General features: G+C 38.6%; 2 protein-coding genes across 3 annotated transcripts in view; both read left to right on the top strand.

Annotated features, from left to right (window-relative positions):
• Positions 1–3,919: 3,919 nt before the first annotated feature.
• On the top strand, positions 3,920–20,291 carry LOC127451566 (netrin-4-like). Of its 2 annotated transcripts, XM_051716358.1 has the most exons (10): positions 3,920–4,366; positions 5,958–6,433; positions 6,860–7,129; positions 10,676–10,802; positions 11,654–11,839; positions 16,246–16,435; positions 18,298–18,377; positions 18,536–18,604; positions 18,725–18,898; positions 19,861–20,291. In XM_051716358.1, exons 1-10 carry the CDS (start codon positions 4,297–4,299, stop codon positions 19,995–19,997), a joined length of 1,779 nt encoding a protein of 592 aa, XP_051572318.1. In that variant the 5' UTR covers positions 3,920–4,296; the 3' UTR covers positions 19,998–20,291. The 2 variants fall into 2 exon arrangements, with proteins under 2 accessions (XP_051572318.1, XP_051572400.1); XM_051716440.1 differs by lacking the exon at positions 18,725–18,898.
• A 507-nt stretch (positions 20,292–20,798) lies between these two features.
• Positions 20,799–25,635, top strand: part of LOC127450161 (dedicator of cytokinesis protein 11-like) — a 121,170-nt gene continuing 116,333 nt past the window's right edge. Inside the window, exon 1 of the mRNA XM_051714052.1 lies at positions 20,799–21,026. Within this exon, the coding sequence (XP_051570012.1) occupies positions 20,925–21,026 (102 nt within the window). The 5' untranslated portion in view covers positions 20,799–20,924. The remainder of the gene's footprint in view (positions 21,027–25,635) is intronic.

Below are 25,635 nucleotides of genomic sequence, written 5' to 3'. Positions count from 1 at the left end.
GTGTGATCACATTAGGGATAATTAGCTGAACCAGGAGAAACTGTACATCGCTTTGTTTCATACAGATTACATTGCAGGAGAATATTTGATTTAAATTTGAATTGTTTTATTTAAAAGTAGACATTTTAAGCTTTCTTTAGACATATGGTTCATGTTTGTCTGATAAGTATTCGCAGAGTTTCAGTTCATTTTTGTGACGTGTTTCAGAAAGATGCTCGCGGAGACAGAGACGACTAAAAGCGCACCCCGTTTATTTTCTTTATTTTACAAAAGCACAATGTTTTGTTGTTACTGTGAGTGTACATAAATAAAAGTAGACCCTTTATAGTCTCTAATGATGTCTTACACTTATCTGTATGCCCAAAAATATTTTAAGTATTTTAAGTTGTTTCTGCTGTTATGAGGAAAAAATCCAGCAGGACGTGCCGGTGCGTCCGTTGACCCCTGAGGGTTTTTAATTAATACTAACTGTAGAAACTATGGTGTTTTGGCAGAAATATTTTAAATATGTGTCATTTTAATCACAATTATAGGCTAATAAGTATTGTATATTGGGGGAATATGTCAATTTTATGGCAGTCTCTACATGCATATAGTTTTTCATTATACCATAATTACATCTGGTAATAAGGAGCATGGTTTTACCTGTGATCAACATGCTCTTTAATACCACAGTTAAACCCTGTATTATATACTATATACTGTAGAACTGTGGTAAATTCTAATAAGGGCAAGTACAGAGGAGAATTTAAAAAGAGCTTTAAAGCCTGGACCCCCATGAATTAAGGTTATGAGCTATGAGTTTTTCCTCATACTTGTAAATATGTTCAGTTCTAATGAACTTTAATGGAAAAAAGTTCATTCAGTAATTAAGATCCTGATGAAAGGGAAATATCAGTTAAGAGGTCCTACTGTCACAGCCTTACATAGATTACAGTTTACAGATTTTATTGTTGTTAATTTCAGTAAATTCACATCTGCCTCCAATACAATTATACAGTATTAATACTGATAACTGCATTTGCAATTATATAATAATATCACTATATACAATATTATCATCATGATTTTTTATAGGCTAGAGATCGAAAAGTTGTTAACGAAATTTCGGGATGCAGCGATTCTAAACAAATTTGGCTTTGAGTACTATAGAACTTATTCACGGCAGCGTCATCTTAGATTTTTTTTTATGGAAATGACAACGAGGCTGTGAGGCATCTTCAGTGGTCTGTACTGCAGTTTAAAATGTTTTTGGATCATTCTGCTGACAAATCATTAAAGAAATATCTTTCCAATAAAAGTCTGGTACCAAAAAACTCCAGGCAACACGAGTTGTGGACAATTAGATATTATCTATGAGCTTTAGATGGCTTTACACAATGTATGCCATTAAAGAGAAGGCAAGTCTATCCCTCACAGCCTCGTTTTCATTCTCGACAAAAGAATTGCGCTTGTTTCCTGTCCCTGTCGGTAGTGTTTGCGGCCGGCCCCCCCACCCCCAACCAATCCCACTTGTAGGCCTACACTCTTCTTAAATTATGTAAAAAGAGATTAGGCCTACAGGTCCTTAGGGTGGTGCAACCGGTGCGGTCCTCCCGGGGGATGCTACCAATGGCCCTGCGCGTTCCCCCACATCAATGACGGGACATAGGAACTAATGACATTCGATGATACCAGTCCCCATTCACTTTCATTGTCAGTAAAACAACAGATTCTCATTTGGTGTTCCACAGAAGAAAGAAAGTCATTTGGGTTTGAAACATTTGAAGGTGAGTTGAAGATGGCAGAATTTTTATTTTTGGGTGAGCTATTCCTTTAATTGCTGTTCATAAGTGTTAAGTGAGGAAGAGGAGACTGCGGTTATAGGGGTTGATTGGTAGCGTACAGGGTTCATTTCTGGGTCATAATGGAGTACTGTCACACAGTTGTGACTTCTGAATGTTTGCCCTCTTGATCAACACTCATTCAACTTGTCAAGGACAACAACAAATTCACCCCGCATGCTAAAAGTGTTATAAAAATTATTTGTTTAAATATATTTAAAATTAATTAATGTTAATAATAATAATAATAATAATACAAATAAAAAAATAATAAAAATGAATAGAGATGGGAATATCAACTTACCCTATCAAGCAAATGTTTGTTAAATGGTGTTAATTAAAATAAAAATTTTCGTCCTCTTATTCCCTCTGTTTTAACACTGTTCCAACCAACCTCACAACCTGAACCCACACATGTTTCATTTAGTAGCAAAAGATAAGGAATATTTCATGACACTGATTATTTTTTTTCAACCGAAGAAATTAATCTTTCAAAAGAGATACTCAACAAAGAATGAAAAGTGTACCAACCAACCCTTGTTTTCCCTGCAGAGTGTGTTATGATCTATACCTGTACCAAGAAAAATTTCAAAATGCAACAGCAAATGTAAAGTAGGTCCATATCTGTGTAGACAAATAGTGGATTCTGATGAATTATTCTAAACTTCAGTGATGTGTTGGGTACTTTGTGAATGAATCAAAGCTTAGAAAAGCTGCATATAAACCCACACTAGCGGATTAGGATGGAAATCTTTTGCAGATCCACATTCCAGAGGCATATTTTTTCAATATTTCAAAAAGTGTCCAGCCTTTCATCCTTTACTGCCTTCCTGTTAACCAATTAACACCATCTTTATGAGTTCATCAAATTTGCCTACACACACTTTTCTTTTTCTGTCAGTGGACATGCAATTATTTCAATCTCGAAATATCTACAGAAATAACACTTTGCTTGGATTTATTCTGTTAATGAACAATTATTATGAATTTAAAGAGTCCCATGAGAATCTGTAAGATACTGAATGTACCGAAATTCTATAAATAAAAAAATAAAAAAATACTTAAATAATAATAATAATTAAAAAAAAAAAAAAATTAAAAAAAATGTTATTTATCCAGTTGAATAATTTAATTTTGAGAGGATTCTTGTTTGACCCCATTTGGATGCAAAATATAAAAAGTTCATTAGCATTCTTTTAGGATTTTTAGTTAATAGTGATGCAAGAAATAGCCATAAAGAACATTTTGTTTAAATAAAACATCACACATAAACATCTCTCACTTTTTTAAGTGGAGTGTGTGTATCCTGTTTCATGGATATGGTTAGTCTATGGCAATTAGTTAAGGGAAAGTCCCCATTTAGATAGCTATACACCAACAATACCAACAATCATGCCACGGTCCAAATAACTGAGATCATGTTTTTTCCCCATTCTGATGGTTGATGTGAACATTAACTGAAACTCCTGACCCATATCTGAATGATTTTATCCACTGCATTGCTGCCACATGATTGGCTGATTAGATAATCACATGGATTGTTGGTGCCAGACGGGCTGGTTTGAGTATTTCTGTAACTGCTGATCTCCTGAGACTTTCACACAACAGTCTCTAGAATTTACTCAGAATGGTGCCAAAAACAAAAAGCATTCAGTGAGTGGCAGTTCTGTGGACTGAAATGTCTTGTTGATGAGAGAGGTCAACAAAGAATGGCCAGACTGGTTTGAACTGACAAAGTCTATGGTAACTTAAATAACCGCTCAGTACAATTGTGGTGAGAAGAATATCATCTCAGAATGCTATTCTGAGATGTGGATTGGTGCTGTTTTGGCGGCATGAGGGGGACCTACACAATATTAGGCAGGTGGTTTTAATGTTGTGGCTGATTGGTGTAAGTGCATGTGTGTATGTGTGTGCCTGTGTGTGCGAGAGAGAGAGAGAGAGCACATGCAAGTGCTGATCTGACGTTGAATGACTCATGCCTGACAGGAATGCTCCATTAAATGGGAGAAAAATGCTGGGAGAAGGGGCGGGGCCTCAGTTCTTCAAAGGTCCTGTCACTCACTGGGGCTTCAGATTCCAGCTCAGGTGTTTCACAGAGCGACACGCGCAGCCCCGCGAGAAGCGCTCAGATCAACACACGCGCACAACTCATGCATACAGTTGTCACGGGAGAAAGAAGAGATTCAGTGATTTAGGACGCTTATTTGAAGTTGCACACTAATGGCGCTGTCGCGCGAGATTTCTGTCCTTTTTCAGGTGAATAGTTTCTGTTTGTTGTGGGGGCAGATTGGCTCGGCTCAGCGCTCGCGCACCTGGCCAACCCACGCCAGTGAAGTCGTGCTCCTACTTGCATTCTGAAGACTCTGGAGCGGAATCAGGTTCCAGTGCTTATTGTGGATTAAAACCCTCGCAAGGCTTGATACGTGTAATTTGTGGATATTTTTTATTTTTTTTTGGATTGGTGACTAAAATGGAGCTGACAGGGAGCTGTGTTTTATTCGCAGCGCTCGTGTTTTGCGTTTCTCACCCTGCGCGTTCAGGTTAGTGTTTTGAGCTTTAACGCATGTAAACTAATCACCCGCTTTGGCGCACCGCATGTGCGATCAAAACAAGCGCTGCTTCATAATAAAGCCGACAGAGTGTGAGAGATAGGGGATGCTTTGACTATGCAAAAGAAAAACAAACTTTACATACACACCCAACATCCAGATGTCTGAACCCACCAGTCAGATTTCTGCAAGTAGCCAATAGAATATCTATTGTAGGTCAATTTGTATGTTTGTAATGTATTGCATTTGTTAAAAAAGTGTTTACTTAAATATACTGTATATCCAAATACTTTTTGGGGGCACTATATACTACATTTAGCCCCCAAAATACAGTATTTGGATTTGTAGTCATACAATAATAATAATAATAATAATAATAATAATAATAATTATGAGTCATTGCATTACATAAAAAAATCAAACCAAGTGGTACCTGAAATGATGCTAGAACTTTTCCCAGAACTAACTCCACTTTTCTTTTCCAATTTTTTCAAATAATTTTAAAGAGCTGATCCCATTGTCAGTTCTAGTACCTGTAAGTAATTTCCTTCCTTATGTATGTCAATGTATGCCCTCGAGTTCACACATGTCATAGTAGAGTGAACTACAGGTGAAGTTTTCACATTAAAAGAATAGTTAAACCAAAAATGAAAATTCTCTTATATACTCACCTTCATGCCATCCCAGATGTTTGACTTTCTTTCTTCTGCTGAACTCAAATAAAGATTTTTAGAAGAATTTCTCAGCTCTGTAGGTCCATACAATGCAAGTGAATGGTTCTCCAGAACTTTGAAGCTCCAAAAAGCACATAAAGGCAGCATAAAAGTAATCCATACGACTCCAGTGGTTTAATCCATGTCTTTAGAAGTGATATGATAGCTGTGGTTGAGAAACAGATCAATATTTAAGTCCTCTTTTACTATAAATCTCCACTTTCACTTCCACGTTCTTCTTTTTTTAATTTCATATCACCACCTACTGGGCATGGAGGAGAATTATAGTAAAAAAGGACTTAAATATTGGTCTGTTTCTCAACCCACACCTATCATATCACTTCTGAAGAAATGGATTTAACCACTGGAGTCGAATGGACTTTTTTTATGCTGCCTTTATGTGCTTTCATTGTGAGGACCAACAGAGCAGAGAAATTCTCCTAAAAATCTTTGTATTTTGCAGAAGCAAGAAAGTCAGACACATCTGGGATAATAATAATTTTATTTTGGGGGGAACTATTTCTTTAACTTTGACAACCAGAAAGTTTCTTTACTTTTTGTCTTTATTTTGAGCAGTATATCTATCATTTAAAACCTAAAACTTATTTTTTTGAAACATTCCGATCGCAATGTGTGCTTGTTCCATCTTTTTGAATAAATGCCACTTGGTTTGATATTTTGTACATATTAAGTGTGGCCTAACTGTCCAAATACTTTTTGGGACTATTGTATCTACTAGTCAACCTGTTGTCCGGTTGATTTTGCATTGAAGAAAATTCTAAAGAATGCACAATGTTCATGCAATTTGTGTGTGTGTGTAATCTACTGTAATGTACTGTATGTGTAAAGTGTTTGTTTATATGTGTCAGGATGTGAGTATCGGGTGTGTAATCCACGCATGGGAAACCTGGCAGTCGGGCGTCCAGTACAGACCATCTCACAGTGTGGCTTAACCTCTCCGGAGCGGTACTGCAACTATGATAATGATAAATGTGTGTTGCATTGTGAGGTGTGCGATTCTTCAGTTACGCACCGCGCACACCCACCTGCCTCCATGACAGACTCACCCTTCAAACACCCACCAACCTGGTGGCAGTCTGCTCAGGGTGTTGCCATAGAAACTCTGCAACTGGACTTGGAGGTGGAATTTTATTTCACTCATCTCATTATCATATTCCGCTCGCCACGCCCTGCTGCCATGACAATAGAGCGCTCGCAGGACTTCGGGCGCACATGGAGCGCTCTGAGGCTGTATGCCCAGAACTGCAATGAAGTGTTCAACCTGGAGGATGGACACAGCTGCACACAGAAATACTCCACAGCATGGCCTTGCACCAATGGAGAGGTGAGAGTGTGCAGACAGAACTTTGTGCATCATACCAATTCTTTCATTTTTTACATTTATCATGATAATGCCATGTAGTTTTGGACATTTAACATGGTAGTGCCATGGTACACCATGTAAATACAATGGTGTATGAATATGGTAATCATTCAGTACCCTTGTATAGGGTGAATTCAGTTAAATTGGGCCACTTTTTGATACTGAGATGACTGTGGCCTCAACTGACCTGAATTCAGCCGATATGAAAGTAAAATAGGGTTAACATCCAATACGGTTACCGCCAGACTGTCATTATAAAAAATGCTACTTTAAAACACTTTTATTAAAAGCTAAATCACCTAAATCATCAACAAACAGCCTTTCTCTCTCTCTCTCTCTCTCTCTCTCTCTCTCTCTCTCTCTCTCTCTCTCTGTGTATGTGAGCAGGTCATTTACCGGGCTCTGTCACCCTGGGAAAAGATAGATCCGTACAGTGTCACTGCTCGTGCCAACCTCGGCATCACTAACATACGGTTGCGTCTACTTCAGCCACAGCTATGCCCCTGCCAACGTAAACTCCCTAATACCAACTTGCCCAATGCCTACTATGCCATCTCTGACCTCATATTAAAGGGAGGCTGTTTGTGCCATGGACATGCGGACCAGTGTGTGCCTGCTGGGGACGAGCAGATCACACACCCTCCTAGCAAACATATGGTAAGTGTATATATGTATATTTGAAATACAGTCATTTCTTTTATTGTTTTGCCTATTAATGCTTACCCAATATGTGCTTCTGGTTATAAAAGGGTGATTCTCTGTCCAGGTCATATTTAAGCATATTTAATCATATTCTCTTTTCCACAAAACAGTAATTTTCTTTATTGTACTACAGTAATAAAAAGATACTGTTGTACAATTAGAATTTTTATTCAAATAACATCAGGAAAAAATGAAAGGCAGTACCAAAGGAGTAGCTACTATGATGTACAGTATAAACGCTTAACAATTGAAATAAATTAATTTTCCTCATGTAATGAGAATATCACGATGACCAGAGGAGTATAATGTACGTAACTGTCATGAAAATAATGTCTCAATGTAAAAAATCTTAATGGCCTTCAATATTTTTTTCTTGTTTTCTCCATTAATACTATCAACTATAATACTATTCTTAAAACAAAATATATTTACTAAAGAAGCAAATTAATTAAAGGACTAGTTCACCCAAAAATGAAAATTCTCTCATCATTTACTCACCCTCATGCCTTCCCAGATGTGTATGACTTGCAGAACACCAATTAAGATTTTTAGAAGAATATCTCAGCTCTGTAGGTCCATACAATGCAAGTGAATGGTGACCAAAATTTTGAAGCTCCAAAAAGCACATAAATGCAGCATAAAAATAGCCCATATGACTCCAGTGGTTTAATCCATGTCTTCTGAAGTGATAGGTGTGGGTGAGAAACAGATCAATATTTAAGTCTGTTTTTACTAGAAATCTCCTTTCTTCTTCTTTAAATTTTTTGGCCATTCGCATTCTTTTTGCATATCGCCACCTACTGGTTGTTGCTGTTGCTAGAGATTTATAGTAAAAAAAGACTTAAATTTTTATCTGTTTCTCACCCACACCTATTGTATCACTTCTGAAGATATAGATTAAACCACTGGAGTCGAATGGATTACTTTTATGCTACCTTTATGTGCTTTTTGGAGCTTCAAAGTTCCAATCACCATTCACATGCATTGTGCGGTTCTACAGAGCTGAAATATTCTTCTAAAAACTTCATTTGTGTTCTACACTAGTATATGGTTACCAAGTGGAACCAAGTATGAAACCAAGTAAAGTATATGGTTCCAAAAAAATAAAAAATAAAAAAATAATATATATATATATATATATATATGTTAATGCAATGTAATGAAAATAAACTTCACATTTTTTTATTAAGGATGTTATTTTTTTCTCAACGCATGTTTAAATATATTACTGGAAAGCAAGACAAAATACTGAGTAAGAAAATAATATTTCTTAGAAACTTATACAAATGATTAAAAATTAATAAAGGAGAAAAGTGACAATTTAAAAGAAAAAGGACAAACAGCTTTTAGTTCATGGATAATTACATAGTAATTACTATAGTTGTTACACATTTTTTGAATGATTGTTATCTACATTCCAAGAACATAGGTTTCCCATATGATTACATAAACAGTTCCTAATCATCCATTTTTGTCTTTCACTCTCTTGCCCCCTCACTCTCACTTTCTTTGTTCCAGATTATATAAGCGACGTGTTTGCTGTTCATTTGGCTGTATCTCTGCAGAGAGATTACAGTAAAACCCAACTCTGATAGAAACTGAAAGATAAAGAGACAAGAAAGTCAGGCAGGAAAATGGAAAGGGGGAGAAACAGAGGGAGAAATGCAGATAACAAGTGCCGAGACGAAAATGTGGGCCTCAACTGCTTGCCCCTTGTCCTAATTGAGTTGTTGTTTGCCTGCTGTGATCAAACAATGACAGCAATTAGTCTCACTCGCTCACACACACACATTAACTCGTTGCCCTCTTATCAAAGGTCAGACTGTTTGATCTAACATCCCAGACAAAATACACTCCCTGTGCCAATCGGAAAGCATGCATGCTCACATACACACTACCCACCCAGACATGCAGACAAACACAGGCGCATTGACATGCTTTGTCCATCCACACTCATAATAGGAACACGTGCTCACACGCAACCCTTGTGTGCCCCTACAGGAATGTTTTGGTAAGCAGGGAGTGTGTGTGTGTGTGTGTGTGTGTGTGTGTGACTGAGTGCGTTTTCTCCCATATTATGATGATAAACATGTGAAAGTGTTTCAGATGCCAACTGGATGGAACACGGCCAGTTTGCCCCCTCCCTCCCTCCCATTCTATCTAGCTCTTTTGTCTTTCTCTGCCTCGTCGTTAAGTGTTTTCAAAGTTCCTCTCTCGTTTGTTTGTTTTCACTGCTCAGATTTCCCTGTTTTCATTCCATGCGAAAGTGACGGATAATATTTATCCGTACTTTCTTTCAAACACTCATGGAGGAGAGGACTACTTGATGGATGGCTGAGTCTTGGATAGTGAGGAGAAGCGTTCGGTAAACATGGGCGTTGCGGGCGAGGAGGATGTTTTTATTCAGGATGTTTAAGCGAGAGATGTTGTGCACATAACTAATTTAAAAGGATGTAGGAGAGCGTGAGAGTCTGCAGGAAGTGCAGAGGACTCAAGGACAGGGATTATGGGTAGAAGTGTAATGTGGCACAGATTGGAACTGCAAAATACACTTAGTATGTGGTTAGCAATTACTTCAAATGATCATAAAGACTTCAAACCATTGGTTTACTTTGTACTGTTATCAATTTAAAATGCATAGTTCAGTTCTGACACTAACTTCGGATTCTGATTGGATGCATTTGAAGCATTTATTTACATTTAAATTATCCCTTTAGTAGATGCTTTTATCCAAAGTGACTTACAAATTAGGACTACAGCATAAGCGATTCATCCTAGGGAGGCAATCAAATGAGAAAGACTGCAACAGAAAAGTTTCAAAGCCATTGTTAGCCATTGTAACATATTGATAAACACATTTGTGACCGCACATTATATATTAAAAAATAGTTCACCCAAAAATGAGAATTCTTTCATAATTTACTCATGTATGACTTTCTTTCTTATGGGGAACACTAAAGGAAAAGATAACCCTGTTTACACCTGGTATTAAGATGCGTTCTGGGTGATCCGATCACATGTGGTCAATGGATCACAAAAACAAGACACGAAGCTATTCAAAAACACATTTGACCACAGCGCATTTGTGGTGTAATCGCTTATCCGTCCGCAGGGCAGTAACCAGGGTTTGAAAATTAGTCAGGTCCGGGGTTGTGCACCCTCCGGCACACCACAGCCCTTTTTTTCACCCCTAAATACGTTTCAGAGAATGAATTATAAACTTTTATAAACACTCAGAAGACTCTCCCTAACTCTCTGACCTGGGGCCTTGTGGTTGTGCCCCATCTTGAATGGAAGATTAGACATTTCACTTGTTTTATACTTACCGTTGAAGTTAAACATTACTTCCACCTGTGGCAAATGTTTATGAGGAAAAAATACCTCACTAAAGACTGATCTTTTGCTATATATTTTTATCACGATTCAGGATTCACCTGCTTGCTTTCTCGTGCTTTGAATCACAGTATGGTGAATTTTATGTATCTCTGGCCTCTGCTGCAGGTGAATGGTAAATGTGTATGTCAACATCACACAGCAGGGGAACACTGTGAACAGTGTGATCTCTTGTACAATGACCGGCCATGGCAGCCAGCCAACGGTTTAACTGGAGAAGCTCATCAGTGCGTTAGTAAGTATCTTTTCTTATATAAAACACTGATTACTGAATTTTACGGATTAAAGGTGAAGTGTGTAATAGAGCGCAACAGTCATGTTCTGGATATAAAAGTTGCATTCATTTTGTCCATAGGGGAATTGATGATTAACAATAACTAGATAGATGTACCGAATCGATGGTATATACTTCTGCTTAAGCCACCAGTCTGTGTTATTTCAACTTCATTTTTAAAGTGTTAAGTTCATTAGTGGAATTTCTGGTGAAGAACTACACTACCCATGATCCTGATGAAAAAGATCCACCAATCAGAGTATTGCGGCAAACAAAGCGCAACAATAGAGCTCTGCAATGCCTATGACACACCTTGTGGATAATGTAATCAAGTTGTCTTTTTTTCTGATTTTCAAATACTTTTTTTGCTTCAAATCAAAGTTTGTAAAGGTTGTGATTCACATCGGAGCTGGTTGTTTTTGTTCATGGCTTGCAACTTTTCTATGATTGATTCTATGAAATCCCTAAGGAAAAAATGAATGGGAAAAATGCTTTTGAATCAAGACAGCTAAAAGAGTAAGCAGGCAGTGTTGCTCTCTATTTCTGTGCCAGTAGCGGCATCAAAGGAATTGCAAAGGTATTTAAAATTGTACTAAAGAAAATGTGATTGGTACTTGCCAGTGCTGTACTAATCAGACAAACAGAGCAATGTTTTGAAAGCGCCACAGAGTTTACACTCTTTAGGAAGTCGACCTATGGCTTACTTGGATAAGTGAAACCATTTTAACATGGACATTTTTTTTCACACTTTACCTTTAAGTACCACTTACAGTTGCTCAAAGGTCACTTATTGCATCTGTGTGGTTATGTAGAGTGCAAGTGTAACAGCCACGCAAAGAGCTGTCACTTTGACGAGACCGTATGGCTACGTTCAGGTCAGCGGAGCGGTGGTGTGTGTGACTGTCTTCACAACACCAGTGGCCGTCACTGCCAACACTGCAAGAGCGGCTTCTACAGAGACCCCGAGAGACCCTTGACTGCCCCGGATTCCTGCAGACGTAAGATGCACAAACATGCAGCACACACCTTAAACACATGTTCACACATCAGTCACGTACACAGGCTCATTTACACAAACAATATGTTGACTCAAACTATAACAAAATAGCTGTAGGTGTGTTTCTCGCAGTACTTTTACAAAAAGTTTTTCTAAAAAATCTTTACGTGTCTTTATCACCATATTTGTTTATATGTGTGTGTATTTTTGTCTTGGACTAAGATGAAAGCCATTAATCTCAGATTTTGAAAAGCTGCTTAAAATGGTATGTGGGGTTTCTGTGTTTCCCCCACTCTACAATTTCATTCCTTATTTCTCCGTCTTTCTCCAGTGAGAATGAATTGGTGTGTGTGTACTAACAACTATAGTTTGGGAACAGATTTATGCCCAGAAGAGAGCTAAATCAGACAACCACGTTTTTGGGAACATTTTGGGACATCCTCATTAGTAAAAATTGTCCACACATAAATGAAATAAAAGTAATAAATTACATTCTAAAAATGTAATTTAAAAGGTTCAGTGTTAGTCTGTAGTTATTATTAGATTTTTATTAAAAAAAATAGAAGTCTACTTGTAAGTCCCCGTTTAGAAAGCTGTTAATGTGAATGTCTGAGAATCTGATTACGTGTGCAGTTTGGCCTAGATGATGTCAATATTCAGGAACTCTTCATATCAGTGAACATGTCAGATATTGTAGCACACACACGCATGCACACATCGAGGGGATGTTTGGTATTGAATGTTGTTCCTGCTCGGAATGCTAATGGTTCTTACGACAGGCTGGGACATGTGGAATAACAAGAACAGTGATGGGATCTCGGCCATGTGTGTGTGAGTGTGAGTGTGAAAGTGCACATGTTGTGTATGTGAAGGTGTGTGTGTGTGTGTGTGTGTGTGTGGAGGAAAACAGATTAATCATCAGATGACACCAGTCTTGCAATAATTGACGGCGTATGTTAAGAGTCAGTCTGTCTGGTTGGGACAGCTCTCTTCAAATGTCTTTGAGAAAAAAAGTAATCGAGAAACTCTTTATGCAGGGGATGTTTGGTGGCAAGAAATGAAAGAGATGTGCTATTCGAATCTCCAGTTGAACTGTATTATCTTGATTAAAACACTATGGTTTTCACATAGCAGATGCTAAAAAATCTGAAGAATCCTATCCACCTTTTTCTTGGGGCTTTACTGGGGAAAAAAAATGTGGGTGCCCCTTCCACTGGAAGTGGTTCTATAGCATTCACTAGATTCGGCTGTAGTCATTTTAGACCCTGTTTACAGCTGGTATTAAGACGTGTTTCGGATGATCCGATTGCAATTGGTCAGTGCTAAATACAGTTGTAACAAGTTGCAAAACATTTTGTGATTGGATCACAAAAAACACATACAAAAGTAGTCAAAAACGCATGTGGCCACAATGCATTTGAAGTTTAAACGGCGTCCTGATGCAGGAGGAGAGCGCGTCGCGGCCACCAGACCCCAGCCATTATACCTGGACCTTAATCTGTCTTCACTCCCTGCCTTCACATAGCCTCATTCACCGCAAGGGTGCCAGATCCCTCTTTATTTTGGACACTTTTCCCCATGGACAATATTTTTTCATTTTTAAAAACTTTATGTTGTTTATTATTATAATTTTTTAGAAGAATATCTCAGCACTGTAAGTCCATACAATGCAAGTGCACTACTGTGGTCACCAACAACTAGATCATCAAAATAAAATAAATACAAAAAATACATTAAAAAAAAACAAGATATACATTCAAACAAAATCAATAAAACTACAAATCCCTCTCCACAGCCCCTCCCCGAGAACCTTCCAAAAAAGCCAAATAACCCCCTCACTTTCTGATGAACAATTCCCATTTCCCCAGCCTTCTAAAGAACATCTCCTCTAACGCTGCCACCTCGATCATCTCTCCGCACCATTCCCTAAATGAGGGTGCCCCAGCTGACTTCCATCCCCTGAGGATGATTTTCCGACCAATATTAACTCCGGCTAGGACCCAACTTTTTAAATATTTGTCCTCTATGGTAAGTGTCGACCCATCACCCAGGATATAGAGAATGGGGCTAAATGAAAGATCAGTGTTCAACACCTCACACATAAAGTTCTGAACCAACCAACCAAAATTCTTGGATCTTTACATATCCCCAGAATACATGTATTGTGTCCCCGTGTGTCTTTAAGACCCAAACTATACAATCTACAGGGGGTCCAGTAGAACCGATGCAAAATCTTAAACTGCATCAGATGGACCCTTGCATCTCTATATGTAGACTTGATGCTTTTTAGGATCCTAGCCCACTCTCCCTCCTCCAGTACCAAGTTTAAATCTTTCTCCCATAATCTCTTGAGAGAAGACGAAGCTCCGTCCCCCAGACTCTGAATTAACATGGAGTAATACACTGATGACTCATGACCCTATCCAAAAGCAGTAATCACCTCTCCCAGAGTATCTGCCGCTTTAGTGGGGTGTATGCTACTCCCAAAAATAGTACAAAGCAGGTGGCGCAGCTGTAAATACCTAAAGAACTGGGATCTAGGAATCTTAAAATGTTGAACCAAATTATCAAAAGATCTCAACACTCCACTCTCATATAGGTCACCAAGTGTAGTAACCCCCTTCCCAATACACTCTGACCAACAGAAAGTGGACTTATTAATATGCGAGATAACGGGGTGTGACTTCACCTCTCCGGTTAGTTTGATCGAAAGGCTTTGCAGTGGCGAAATAGGGGCAAGGACTTCCTGTTCAATACGAAACCAGGGAGGGGCTCTCTCAGGTGGAAGCGACCAATGAGCCAAATGTCTGAGACCAAATGCGTAATAATAAAACAAAATCTTGGGTAGGCCTAGCCCACCTTTGTCAGTCGGCCTATGCAACTTATTAAAATGTAATCTAGGATGCTTACCATTCCACATAAAGGACTTCACTATGCTATCAAATTGCTTGAAATAAGAGAGGGGGACATCTACAGGGAGAGATTGTAGCAGGTAGTTGAATTTTGGAATACAATTCATTTTAATAACATTAACCTTCCCAATCATAGATAAATGTAATGAAGCCCACCTGCCCACATCGCTCGAAAACCTTTTAATTAAAGGATCAAAATAAACTCTAACTAAATCACACAAATTTGTTGGGAATAAAATACCCAAATATTTAATTCCCTGTTTGGGCCATTGAAAGGCGCCCGGCTGAAAAGCCGTTACTGGGCAGTAGAAAAGGAATTGATAATTCTGTGGAGGCAAGGCATAGATCTAGTGGGGTCAGAGATGAATAATAAAATATCATCTGCGTAAAGCAAAAGCTTATGCGCCATACCTCCCACCATCACCCCTGGAAAATCATCCTCCTTTCTTATCGTGGCTGCTAATGGTTCCAGGGCAAGACTGAACAATAATGGGGAAAGAGGGCAACCCTGCCGAGTGCCCCATCCAGAGTAAAATAATCTGAAATTAATCCATTTGTTTGTAACACCGCTACAGCGTGTCTCTAAAGTAACTTAATCCAACCAATAAAAGTATTCCTGAACCCGTATATTTCCAAAATCTTAAAAAGATAATCCCATTCTACCATATCAAATGCCTTTTCGGCATCAAGTGAGATGGCCGCGACCGGAGTCTGATCATTCGCCACTGACCACATGATATTGATGAAACGCCTGATGTTATCAGAAGAGCTGCAGCCCCGAATAAACCCCACCTGATCTATATACTATGTTGTTTATTATTTAAAGTAAACGCCTCTCCGCAGCCTAATGCCACACCCACTGTGTCTGTCTCTTGCTCACCCCGCCACACTGGATAGATGCTTAAATACTCTGCTGAAGTTTCTTAATAGATTTTTAGACACAAATTTTAATAAAGTATAATTAGACCTGTTTTGGTCATGAATGTGCTTCATCAATGGTTTAATGACTTACTCAAAACACATAAATGACTTTCATTTGTTGGAACCTACTGGCGTAAAAGTGTGATGCACAAAAATGGTCACTGAAAGAATTATTATAGTTTTATATATATATATATAGAAATCCTAGAGTCGCCCCTGCTTATTGGCCCAAATGAAAAGAACCCATCATCAAGTCTTTATGATATTCTGGTCACTAGATACTGTATGGCTCAGGTCCCTCCTTCAATGTAAGTATATGGGATTTTTTCACCTGTCTAATTGTCTAATAACTTGGTATAGAAAACCGCTCCTCAACAAGCTGGATGTATGGAGGTATCATTCATGTCTTTGATACAAATGGGGTAGAAATATTTTTATACTGAAGTTTAAAACTTAGGGTTAGAGGTTTGTTCATAGCAATAGTAATAGTAACTGGTAATAATAGATGTATTTCCAGCATAGTTTGTAGTCTTCTGTGTATATTCTTTGTAACTTTCTTCTCTCTGAATTGCAGTGTGTATGTGCAATCACGTCGGATCCACATTTTGTAACCCTGATAATGGAGATTGCACTTGTAAACCAGGCGTGGCTGGGCTGCATTGTGACCAGTGCTTGCTGGGATACTGGGGTTTTGATGAATATGGCTGCAAGCCCTGCCAGTGTGCTGATGATTGTGACCCCTACACAGGAGACTGTATGATTAGGTGACTATGTACACTTCCTAATGATAGTTTTTATAACCCAAGTGGCATGAGCTTGATGCTTAGACTTTGTGGACATATTTTGATCTTTGACAACCAGAATCTACAGTAGACCCAAAAAACTGGACATTCCATTTGATAACTACATTTGAATCTTTACCTTAAAAATGTTCTAAATTGGAATGTTAAAGATTTTTTAAATTTACTTTGTTTCCTTAGTCCACAAGAGGGCGCATTGAATACATATAACCATATAGCACCGTGTTATATTATTTCAAAGAACATTCCTGGCTGTTAAAAAAAACATTCAATTTTAAACTAAAGTGCATAAAATAAAAAATAAAAAAAAGTTTTAGTTGGTTCATATTCTCAAATTTTAAGTCAAAAGAAAAACGAGGGGGGAAACGCTTCAATAGGCAGTTCTGTGTTAACATGGTGTTACACTTGCTCTGGTACCACAGTATATACTACCACAGACTCAAACTTCATAATAACAGCGATATACCACAGTGCTTTTCATTCATTACAGCTGTATGTAGGGTAGAATTATTCCCAGATAGCAGTGGTATTTGGCTGAACTCGGTGGTGAAGCGGCTCATGATCCCTGTTCAGGGGCTGTTCAAACAGACGGAACTCAACAGAAAGGTTCAGAACGCGAGGATCTCGAGACACACACGTTCCAACTTGAACTCCTTTACAGACAAACCCACTGCATAATCTGAGAAATGCTGATAAGAGAGCAAGACGCAACGGCCAAAGACTCCCACCTACTGTAAGGTTTGTTCACACCGACCGCTTTTGCAACCATCCAGTTTACCATTTGTTTTTCTATGTGAACACGTTAGACGAACGTCTTTGTTTCGTTGATTTATTCAGCGTCTCGTGCAGGAACGCTGTTTTTTAGATGCCGTGTCAAGTTAAAAAGAACTTTTCTGTTTCTGTTAAACTGCATTTTGCATTTTGTTGCGCTTCATCTAGCCTTTTTTAGCGCAAGAATGCAATCGGTCTGAAGTCATCGCCAGTGCTTGGCACACATCCAAAATTCAAATGCCCAGCTTTAGCATTCAAATATGCATTTTTTTCTTAAATTCGACGAATATTAGAATTTCTAATTTTAATTTGACTGCCCTAATTGACAGTATTCAGCCAAATTTCTATCCTCTATTGCATATGCAATGCATGTTTTGTTCTTTTATTAGATGCTGAAGTGTTTTAAATTGAAGCGAGGGCATGCAAAGAAAAATACAACTATATAGAAACATGCCCCATCAGCACATACTGTACTTTGTGTCTCCAACTTAATGCCTTGTAAATAATAATAAACCTTGTACCTCATTAAACCTCATCTGGTGAATATACAGTATAGGTTATAAAAGATCACAAAGATTAAAAAGATAAAGCTAAAAGAGTCCCTGGTGTGTTCCGGGCATGTTTATAGTTAAAAGTCCTACATTACGGACCTAATCGTAATTTTTTTTCTAGTTATTATTGGGATTTTGGTTGCACAATAAACTACATCTGGGATTTGATTCATTTTGGACTCTTGTAGCCCCTCTGTCCGTGCCCGTCATAGTAAGGAAAGACTAAGAACATGTTTTAACATTCTATTAATCGATTTTAAAAACTATCCGCCAATGGATTGGTTATCAGCCTTTTCACCACCTTAGATATCGGTGTTGGCAAAATCCACGATCACTCATCCTTTATTTTTAAGTGTGGCTTATGAGTCGAAATACTTTTTGGGACTACTGTAAATGGAATTAAATAAGTATTTTCACTTAATTTTCTTTTACAGTTAATATATCATCATCATGCATGTGTCTGCTTTTTAAAATCTGTATATCTGTTTGTGTGATTGTCTCCAGATCTGAATTAGATCACAACAGCACAGGAGCAAATCATTTATTTCGAGCAGAGGAGCTTTTCTCGGCCCTTAGTCATCCAGGTATTAAATGAACATTTTCAAGCTGATAACAGTGCTGTCTTGTTTGATTTTAAAGGCTTGTGCTGTTCCAATTTCAAGCCTGTTTTTAAGTTGTCTTAGCAACCGAAACAAACTGACAGCACAATACTTTAATTGCGGGGTATTTCTTTTCTTAACAGACAAATGTGTATGCAAACAGCAAGATCTTGGAAGCAGCAAAGTATTCTGCAACATTAAATATGCTTATGGTAAGTAGCATATAAAGCAGTCCAGGACCAGAGCACATTTGATGTGAACTCAGTTCACCTCAGTGTTTATTGGATGCATGTCATGAGTGTGTGTGTGTATTTGTGTAATTGTGTGTATAGCAGTGAAGGTGCGAGTGCTGGGTGCTCATGATAAGGGGACTCATGCAGAGGTGGATGTGAAGGTTCTGAAGGTGTTGTGGGATAACTCAAGCCTGAGACTCTCTCTTGGAAATCAAACTATTTATCCTGAGTCCTGGACCTCACGAGGCTGCACCTGCCCTGTATTATACCCTGGTCAGCACACACACACACACGCGCGCGCACACGCACACGCACACACACACATTCATGATTTATTTATGGTTACTTGGCAGACTTACACGAAATCTGCATACTTTTTTGCATGCTTTCTGCATTGTGGTGGAAAATCCTCAAAATTCTGTGGAATAGATTTAAATATGGCAACATGTGTTTAAATATGGCAAACAAATTTTTATTTAGTAAACTTTTACACTTTTACTCTACTAACTTACATTACTCTTGCTATTATTAACAGAAAGTATGATCAAATTGGTGATAAATATTTCAATTTGAGCTTTTTTTTAAGCAGCAATTAAATGCAGTTATAGCTAGGACAATTGGAAACATTTTAAAATAAGGTTGTGTTTGTTAACATTACTTAACTGCATTTGTTAAGATGAACAAACAATGAACAATAGTATTATGATTTATTAACATTAAGAAAAGATTAATAAATGTTGGGGAAAATATTATTGTTAATTGGTAGTTTATGATAACTATTGTATTAATTAATATTAACGAATTCATCCATATTTTAAATTGTAACTGTAAAATGAAACAAACAAATACGTGGAAGTTTGTGAATAAGGGGCGCTTGAATTCTGTGGAAATCTGCAGAGATTTCTGATTAATTCCATGAGCACAGACTCCATGGAAGACTAGTTACATGATATAATGCCATATCAGACGTAATCATGATAACTGCAGCTTTTGCTGTAGCTTGTTGTTTTGCCGATATTACTGAAGTGTTCCCGAAATTACTTTTTCTTATGCTCATTTATTAAATGTGTACTTGGCGAAGATTTTGGAGAAATGGGATTAACATTTAATGAAGTGATAATGAATGCATTTATTTTGCATAAATACATTTATTGGGCCGTCTTTGCTGATACATGTCTACCTTAGTGACTCATTTAATTTACCATAGACTGATAAAAGTGTTCTTCTCTCTGTAGGAATGGAATATCTCGTAGTGGGACACGTGGATGTGAGAAAAGGTCGTCTAATGGTTAACATGAAGAGTTTGGTGAAGCCGTGGAGACCCAGCTTGAGTCGAAAAGCTCATCAGTTACTCAAAACCAAATGTAGCTGAGACAGGGAGAAAGAGAGAGATATTTAATACAGATCTTTCACCGCATATGCCAACTTTGCCTTTCTTCGTTTGATCAACCCCTGAATTGACCTGAATAATGCAAGAACACTAGCGGTATGTGTGGATGTGTATGCACTTGTTAGCTCACAGGTGAATATGAGCATAATATGTACAGAATTTATAATGTATATGTATGTATAAATAAGTTAATATATGTAGTTTATAATTTCAACTAACCATGTAATGTATATAGCATGCAATGTATGGAATGTACACATGGAAATAATAAATAGATGCAAAATAACTGTATTATGCTTATAATTTAAAACAAATTATTCTTGCCTTTTTTGCTTATTTTATAGGGATACATTTAAAATGCATCGCATTAGCTTGTACAGTTCGATACTGATCACAACCACAAGAGGTCAGCCTATGATCACTTTAGTGGTGAGATTGAATCACATTTACAATTTTTTTTTTTTTTTCATGTATGAAAAATAGTAAAATGCTGAGGAAACAAAGGTTAGAGATGAAACAGGCCACAGATAGCTCAGGGAAAAAAAGTTAAAAACAATGATAAAGGTAAAGTACATGTTTTTAAGGTCTGTTTTTTTTTTTTTTTTTTTTTTTTTTTTAAATAAACAGCACTAAATTAATCACTATGGAACCATGTTATGGTAATGGCTTTATAAATTAAACAAAGACAACCTTACTCTAGACAAGCAAAAATAATACATACGTGCATATCTGAGAGGGTTTTCACTATATCAGCCAACCTCCTCAGTGTGGGCGGAGCTAAAGCTGGTCCAAGTAGCCCCGCCCGCCCGCATCCTCACAGCTGTCAGATTCGTAGATTGGCGTGCCGTGATGTCGCTTTCCGCTATTAGGACGTTGATGGAATTATAGCCGAACTGAAAGGGGGAAAACATGTCTGAAGTGCGAAAATTCACAAAAAGGTTGAGCAAACCTGGGACGGCTGCGGAGCTCAGACAAAGTGTGTCAGAGGCGGTGAGGACGTCCATTGCTGTGGTTAGTAACTTAAGAGCGTCCAGTCAATCTCTCGCTCTCTCTCTCTCTCTCTCTCTCTCTCTCTCTCTCAGCAGTGCACATTCAGGCTGTTGCTCAAAACACAGCATTGTGGGCATCACAGGCGCGTGCATGCTCTCTAGTTAGGCAGTTTATTAGATTTTGAGCAGCACAAATAATTATTTCATCTCGTATATAGCCTATATGCAAGATATTCCTCATCAATTATTATTATTATTATTTTTAAGTCAGTTGTTTTATTGTTTATATAGATGCCATCTATACCGAGTAATAATTCCCCGTGCCTCACCAGTCAGTCCGACCTGCAATTACACCAACACATCCACATTACCTGCAGCATCTGGCTTGCACATTAACTAGAGAAGAGAGCAGTTGTAAATCACATTTATTGAAATACTAAGCAATGCTTTGAATCAAATAGATAATGGATCTACACCAAAAGGCGTGAATTTACAGTGTAGCGATCATGATCGTGTCCTTAAACAAGGGAAAGACATTGTTCTGCATCTCCTATACAGGACCCACATGGAGCATCCCTCTGCGTTTGTGTGACTCATGCACAGAAACTAGAGCCCATGCTGTCTGTCTTTCTTTTTCAAATACATAGAAGAGAAGTGTGCTTGAGAATGAACAGGGGAAGAGAACGGTTATGATTTTATATTGATTTGTATGTGGAGAAAGATTATTGATGTGGGGGATCAGTAGCCTGTGCTTAGAAATTATATTCTCAGTAAGACATTATACACCGATCAGCCACAACATTAAAACCACCTGCCTAATATTGTGTAGGTCCCCCTCCATTCTCTGTTGACCTCTCTCATCAACAAGGCATTTCCATCCACAGAACTGCTGCTCACTGGATGTTTTTTGTTTTTGGCATCATTCTGAGTAAATCCTAGAGACTGTTGTGTGAAAATCCCAGGAGATCAGCAGTTATAGAAATACTCAAACCAGCCCATCTGGCACCAACAATCATGCCACAGTCCAAATCACTGATATCACATTTTTTCCCCATTCTGATGGTTGATGTGAACATTAACTGAAGCTCCTGACCCGTATCTGAATGATTTTATGCATTGCACTGCTGCCACACAATTGGCTGAGTAGACAATCTTATGGATGATTGTTGGTGCCAGATGGGCTGGTTTTACTTGCCTCAATCCGGGTGGTGGAGGACAAGTCTCAGTTGCCTCCACTTCTGAGACCATCAATCCGTGCATCTTATCACATGGCTCGTTGTGCATGACACCGTGGAGACTCCCAGCATGCGGATACACGCACAACTTACCATGTGCCACATTGAGAGCGAGAACCACTAATTGTGACCACGAGGAGGTTACCCCATGTGACTCTACCCTCCCTAGCAACCGGGCCAATTTTGTTGCTTAGGAGACATGGCTAGAATCACTCAGCACACCCTGGATTTAAACTCGCTACTCCAGGGATGGAAGTCAGGTCAATACTCGCTGAGCTACCCAGGCCCCCACAGATGGGCTAGTTTGAGTGTTTCTGTAACTGCTGATCTCCTGAGATTTTCACACACAACAGTCTCTAGAATTTACCCAGAATGGTGCCAAAAACGAAAAACATCCAGTGAGGGGCAGTTCTGCAGATGGAAACACCTTGTTGATGAGAGAGGTCAACAGAGAATGGTCAGATTGGTTCAAACTGACGAAGTCTACGGTAACTCAGATAACCGCTCTGTACAATTGCGGTGAGAAGAATATCATCTCAGAATGTTATTCTGAGATGCGAGTTGGCGCTGTTTTGATGGCACGATGGGGACCTACACAATATTAGGCAGGTGGTTTTAATGTTGTGGCTGATCAGTGTGTATTTTGAGTCTGAGATTCTTTCTTAGGAATATGATTATAGGCCTATTATGTCCTATTGGGCAATTGTTAGTTTGATGGTGGTTTCCAGGGTGACAGACAACAAGAGGCACTTTTGGAGATTACAGAGCCTCGTTTCTCTTGAGAATACCCGCAGGCTGCTCAGCTATGTTTCCTGTGACATCTGCATGTCCTGAATGAGGTATTTGTAGTGTGGTCCTCCTCTCTGCCTCTTAAACACTGCACACTTGATACATTTGAAAGTATTCACTATCCACAGCAGGCAGAGGCACAAAGGAAAATCAAATTGCGATATTCGAGTTGTGTTTTTACTAGTCAGATATTTAAAGCTGAACAAGTACTCGATTAATCGATTATTGGACATTAGCAGGGTACAAGTACAGCTCCCATCTGGTTGCATGGGGAAAGGCCGAAATCTCAATCCACTTTGTATGTGGAGAAAGATTATTGATGTGGGGGATCAGTAGCCTATGCTTAGAAATTATATTCTCAGTATGACATTATACACCGATCAGCCACAACATTAAAACCACCTGCCTAATATTGTGTAGGTCCCCCTCCTGTCGTCAAAACAGCACCAACTCGCATCTCAGAATAGCATTCTGAGATGATATTCTTCTCACTACAATTGTACAGAGTGGTTATCTGAGTTACCATAGACTTTGTCAGTTCAGACCAGTCTGGCCATTCTCTGTTGACCTCTCTCATTAACAAGGCATTTCCATCCACAGAACTGCCGCTCACTGGATGTTTTTTGTTTTTGGCACCATTCGGAGTAAATCCTAGAGACTGTTGTGTGAAAATCTCAGGAGATCAGCAGCTACAGAAATACTCAAACCAGCCCATCTGGCACCAACAATCATGCCACAGTCCAAATCACTGAGATACATTTTTTCCCCATTCTGATGGTTGATGTGAACATTAACTGAAGCTCCTGACCCGTATCTGAATGATTTTATGCATTGCACTGCTGCCACACAATTGGCTGAGTAGATAATCGTATGGATGATTGTTGGTGCCAGATGGGCTGGTTTTATTTATTTATTTATTTTGAATCCCCTTTTCTCCCAATTTGGAATGCCCAATTCCCACTACTTTGTAGGTCCTCGTGGTGGCGCGGTTACTTGCCTCAATCCGGGTGGTGGAGGACAAGTCTCAGTTGCCTCCACTTCTGAGACCTTCAATCCGCACATCTTATCACATGGCTCGTTGTGCATGACACCGTGGAGAATCCCAGCATGTGGAGGCTCATGCTACTCTCATGCTAAGGCCGAAATCTCCAGAGTGATTAGTCAAGATACAAGCACATAACATATTTCAACTCGGCAATACAATCTGACAACAATTGTTTCAGAAATCAGCTTTAGCTCGGATCACGAAAAAAAACCGCTATTTTAGGCTGGACTAGCTAATGTGCATGCACGTTCTCAAGTAAACTGACGTGATGTCTTTATCAAAAAGGTGATTGGTTCTTTTATAGAGGTGTGAATCTTCACTGGCCTCACGATTCGATTACAATTCAAAGGGTAACGATTCGATTATAAAACAATTCTCGATGCATCACGATTTTTTTTTTCCTTTCAGCTTTTTATTTAACAGCTGTTTTCAAAAATCAGAATGAGACATATTACATAAACTGGCCTTTTACATACAGTATGAGCTGTGAACAAAATTTGGAATATCCACAACATTAAATAAACGCTCATATAGTTTAGAAGAGCATCACAAAAAGTTTTTTTTTTAGAACCTTAAAAGCACAAGAAAGAAAAATTGGTTCTCTATCAAAACGCACTGAATACTATTAAATACTTCAACTGATTGTATATTTTTTTTAGTTTAAAGCATTGTTAATCATTTAATAGTATTTAATGATTATTTAAAATTAATTATGCCATGCCTATTCATTTTAATTTTTAACTATAACCACAACTGGACGTAGCTGGTCCAGGATGAGTGAGATATCTGCTTTTATGAGTTTGCAGCTGTCAGCTTCTACTCTCCTCACCTGCACAGGTGATAGTAACGCAGTTTATGTAGCGTGGTTGTTGCTTTATCAAGCATCTCGTATGCACTGTTCCATCTGTTTTCTCTGTGAGTAGATTGCATGACCCCGTTGCAAACGCTATGATGGTTTTCAAGCCCTTATCATCAGGTGGGCGAACTGTCCTCACAAGCGAGTGACCGGCAATAAGCAAAAACCAATGAAATGGAGAGCACGCAAGAGTAGAGAAAGGCATCTGGAAAAAGAATAAAATTAAATGAAAAGGAATCGCTGCCTCATCATTATTTTCACCCATCTCTGCAAATCAGTGTAATAACAGGCTCGAGGAACTGGAGGCCTCTCTCGCATCAATAAAGGTCACTGTTCATGTCTCCTCTATCAGAAAAACACTGGTCAAAAATGCCATCCATGGAAACGTGGTGAGGTGAAAACCACTGCTAACTCAGAAGAACATTAAGGCTTTTCTGAATTTTGCCGAAACACACCTTGATGACCCTCAAAGCTTTTGGAAGAATGTTCTGTGGACTGTTGAGTCGAAAGTGGAACTGTTTGAAGACGGGTCCCGTTTCATCTGGCACAAATGAAACGCCGAATTCCACAAAAAGAGCATCATACCTACGGTCAAGCATGGTGGTGGTAGTGTGATGTTGTGGGGATGCTTTGCTGCTTCAGGGCAAGTGCGACTTGCAATAATTGAAGGAAACATGAATTCTGCTCTCTACCAGAAAATCCTAAA

Source organism: Myxocyprinus asiaticus, chromosome 1 (genome assembly GCF_019703515.2).
Source record: "Myxocyprinus asiaticus isolate MX2 ecotype Aquarium Trade chromosome 1, UBuf_Myxa_2, whole genome shotgun sequence".
In the NCBI taxonomy this organism is placed as follows: Eukaryota; Metazoa; Chordata; class Actinopteri; order Cypriniformes; family Catostomidae; genus Myxocyprinus; species Myxocyprinus asiaticus.
This window is presented reverse-complemented; position numbering and strand designations above follow the sequence as displayed.